The sequence below is a fragment of the Procambarus clarkii genome, chromosome 26 (genome assembly GCF_040958095.1).
Source record: "Procambarus clarkii isolate CNS0578487 chromosome 26, FALCON_Pclarkii_2.0, whole genome shotgun sequence".
Classification (NCBI taxonomy): domain Eukaryota; kingdom Metazoa; phylum Arthropoda; class Malacostraca; order Decapoda; family Cambaridae; genus Procambarus; species Procambarus clarkii.
The window spans coordinates 43390822-43394728 of record NC_091175.1 but is presented as its reverse complement, the minus strand read 5'-3'; the positions used below and the strand labels follow the sequence as shown (position 1 = coordinate 43394728).

The window sequence follows — 3907 nt, the reverse complement described above, 5'->3', positions numbered from 1 at the left end:
CTCAGTCTGACATTTTTCTCTAGTATGCACTATTCGGTGGCTCTTCAAATGTTCATTTCGAAAGAATTTTTTACAACACTCTAGACACTCGTAAGGTTTCTCACCAGAATGCTCTATCATGTGCCTAACTATATGGCTACGATACCTGAAACTTTTTCCACACTCATCACACTTGAAAGGTTTTTCTCCAGTATGCATTAACATGTGATCATTTAGACTGCTACGACTACTCAAATTTTTCCCACACACAATCTATAATAGCAAATAAAATTCGTCTTCATCTTGAAAAACATAAATTAATAATTGAGTCGCAACATGGTTTTATAAATGGCCGTTCATGTTTAACAAATTTGTTATCTTTTTATTCTAGCATTGTTGAGGCAGTTGATAGTGGTAAGGATTGCGATGTTGTATACCTTGACTTTAGCAAAGCTTTTGATACAGTGCCACATGAAAGACTGATTAAAAAGATAGAGTCTCATGGTATTGGGGGTGCTATATTAAGCTGGATTAGGGCATGGCTATACCAAAGGAAACAGAGAGTTAGTATAAATGGAATCAAGTCAGAGTGGGAAAATGTTGTAAGTGGAGTGCCTCAAGGCTCTGTCCTGGGACCTCTGTTGTTTATAATATATATAAATGATTTAGATTCAGGTTTGAGTAGCAACATTTGCAAATTTGCCGATGATACGAAAATCGGTAGGGAAATTAATTCGGAGGAGGACTCACTATCACTTCAAGTTGATCTAGATAGGGTTTTGAAATGGTCAAAGGATTGGCAGATGCAGTTTAATGCTGATAAATGTAAAGTTCTGAGGTTAGGTAATGATGATAGAGTTACAAGATACGAGCTAGATGGTGTTGTGATTGCGAAGTCGGATTGCGAAAGGGATCTGGGAGTTATGATTAGTAAGAATTTAAAACAAAAGGATCAATGCATAAATGTTCGTAATAAGGCAAATCGGACACTTGGATTTATTAATCGCAGCGTTAGTAACAAGACACCTGGTGTGGTTCTCAAGCTATATCTTGCTCTAGTTAGGCCCCATTTAGATTATGCAGTTCAGTTTTGGTCGCCATATTATAGAATGGATATAAATTCACTTGAACGTGTCCAGCGTAGGATGACTAAGTTAATTCCCCAAATTAGAAATCTTTCATATGAAGAAAGATTAACAAAGCTTAAGTTGCATTCACTGGAAAGGCGAAGAGTTAGGGGTGACATGATAGAGGTTTACAAGTGGATGAATGGACATAACCGGGGGGATATTAATAGGGTATTAAAAGTATCAACACAGGACAGAACACGAAACAATGGGTATAAATTGGATAAGTTTAGATTTAGGAAAGACTTGGGTAAATACTGGTTCAGTAACAGGGTTGTTGATTTGTGGAACCAATTGCCGCGTAACATTGTGGAGGTGGGGTCCCTCGATTGTTTCAAGCACGGGTTGGACAAGTATATGAGTGGGATTGGGTGGTTATAGAATAGGAGCTGCCTCGTATGGGCCAATAGGCCTTCTGCAGTTACCTTTGTTCTTATGTTCTTATGTTCTTATTACACCTATGAGGCTTTTCACCCGTGTGCACCATCATGTGTTTCTTCATAGTTCCAAGTGCACCGATTTTTTTCCCACACTCTGGACACTCGGGTTTATCTCTCGTATGCACAATTCTGTGTTTCTTCAAAAAGTCATATCGAGAGAATCTTTTCCCACACTCTGAACACTCGTGGGATTTCTCACCAGAGTGTACTAACAAGTGCCTAATTATATTTCGACGGGTACTGAAATTCTTTCCCCAAACATCACAGCTGAAGGGCTTTTCACCTTTGTGCATCATTTTGTGTTTCTTTAAATTTTTTATTCGGCTGAACGTTTCTCCGCACTCAAAACACTCATATGATTTACTACCCAAATTTGCCCTCTTGAGTTTTTTCAGAGTTCCAGTTTGGCAGAAACTTTCACCATATTCGAGACAAGTGTGAGGTTTAAGATCAGTATGCACCATTTTGTGGTTCTTCATATTTCCAAGACGACTAAATGTTTTCCCACACGCTTGACACTCGTAGAGTTTATCACTCATATTAAGAAGATAATGAGGTATTGATTGATTCTGCTTGGGTCGAAACCCTTCCAGAGGTAAAGGCTAAGAGAAGGGATGATAAATATTCTCTTATTGCTTGTTTAAAGCCGATTGAGGGGTGATTGATTGATAAAGATTAAGCCACCCAAGAGGTGGCACGGGCATGAATAGCCCGTAAGTGGTACAATTTTTTTTTTCAGTATTCTGAGGTTGCTTTTACCCATCAAGCTGTTATCGCGGGGGAGGATACTGCTTCACAGTCTTTATGAGGGTGTCCAGCTGCTGGACACCTTTGTTGACCAGGAGAGTGGCTGTGTTGATGGCTTCAGGGTGGCCACTGCATGATTCAGGAACTCTTAAAGCTCTTCTAAGGTCATTGGTTGCTTCACATTCCAGTAGATAGTGAAGTAATGGCTTTTCTGTGACAGTTTGGCAGAAGATGCACTCTCTCTGTCGGGGTTCACCAATCTCCCAGTTGCATCTGTAACCTAGACGTAGTCTATATAACCTATCTGCTATTTCCCTGTGGATTCCTTTTGGGATATTTAACCTTTCTAATTTGGTTGCCTGAAGATACCATGTTGCAGATGGCGAACCTTCAGCTATTCTCTGGTGCAGGTAGGCTTTGTTGAGATGTGAGAGTTTTTTGGTGATGATGTTTTTTATGTTCTCTAGGCTGGGTTGAATTGTTTTATGTATCACTGGATAACGAGTTGCCAATTTAGCAATTTCATCAGCTTTTTCATTTAATGGGATTCCAATATGGGATGGGATCCAGTTTAAATGGAATCAAGTCAGAGTGGGATAATGTTGTTAGTGGAGTACCTCAGGGCTCTGTCCTGGGACCTCTGTTGTTTATAATATATATAAATGATTTAGATTCAGGATTGAGTAGCAACATTTGCAAATTTGCCGATGATACGAAAATCGGTAGGGAAATTAATTCGGAGGAGGACTCACTATCACTTCAAGTTGATCTAGATAGGGTTTTGAAACGGTCAAATGATTGGCAAATGCAGTTTAATGCTGATAAATGTAAAGTTCTGAAGCTAGGTAATGATGATAGAGTTACAAGATACGAGCTAGATGGTGTTGGGATTGCGAAGTCGGATTCCGAAAGGGATCTGGGAGTTATGATTAGTAAGAATTTAAAACAAAAAGATCAATGCATGAATGTTCGTAATAAGGCATATCGGACACTTGGATTTATTAATCGCAGCGTTAGTAACAAGACACCTGGTGTGGTTCTCAAGCTATATCTTGCTCTAGTTAGACCCCATTTAGATTATTCAGTTCAGTTTTGGTCGCCATATTATAGAATGGATATAAATTCACTTGAACGTGTCCAGCGTAGGATGACTAAGTTAATTCCCCAAATTAGAAATCTTTCATATGAACAAAGATTAAGAAAGCTTAAGTTGCATTCACTGGAAAGGCGAAGAGTTAGGGGTGACATGAAAGAGGTTTACAAGTGGGTGAATGGACATAACAAAGGGGATATTAATAGAGTATTAAAAGTATCAACACAAGACAGAACACGAAACAATGGGTATAAATTGGATAAGTTTAGATTTGGGAAAGACTGGTAAATACTGGTTCAGTAACAGGGTTGTTGATTTGTGGAACCAATTACCGCGTAACGTGCTGAAGGTAGGGTCCGATTGTTTCAAGCGCGGGTTGGACAAGTATATGAGTGGGATTGGGTGGTTATAAATAGGAACTGCCTCATATGGGCCTATAGGCCTTCTGCAGTTGCCTTTGTTCTTATGTTCTTATGCGAACATAAGAACAAAGAAGTTCCTATGCGAACTTCATAGTTTCC

General features: G+C 39.2%; 1 protein-coding gene across 1 annotated transcript; it reads right to left on the bottom strand.

The window, feature by feature from the left end:
* Nucleotides 1-1539: 1539 nt before the first annotated feature.
* On the bottom strand, nt 1540-2085 carry LOC138368958 (zinc finger protein 708-like). Its single transcript, XM_069331685.1, has one exon. It carries the CDS (start codon nt 2083-2085, stop codon nt 1540-1542), a length of 546 nt encoding a protein of 181 aa, XP_069187786.1.
* Between the last annotated feature and the right edge of the window lie 1822 nt (nt 2086-3907).

Coding starts and splice junctions, on each gene's coding strand:
- LOC138368958 (XM_069331685.1), bottom strand. CDS start 2,085: ATGAGTGATAAACTCTACGAGTGTCAAGCGTGTGGGAAAACATTTAGT.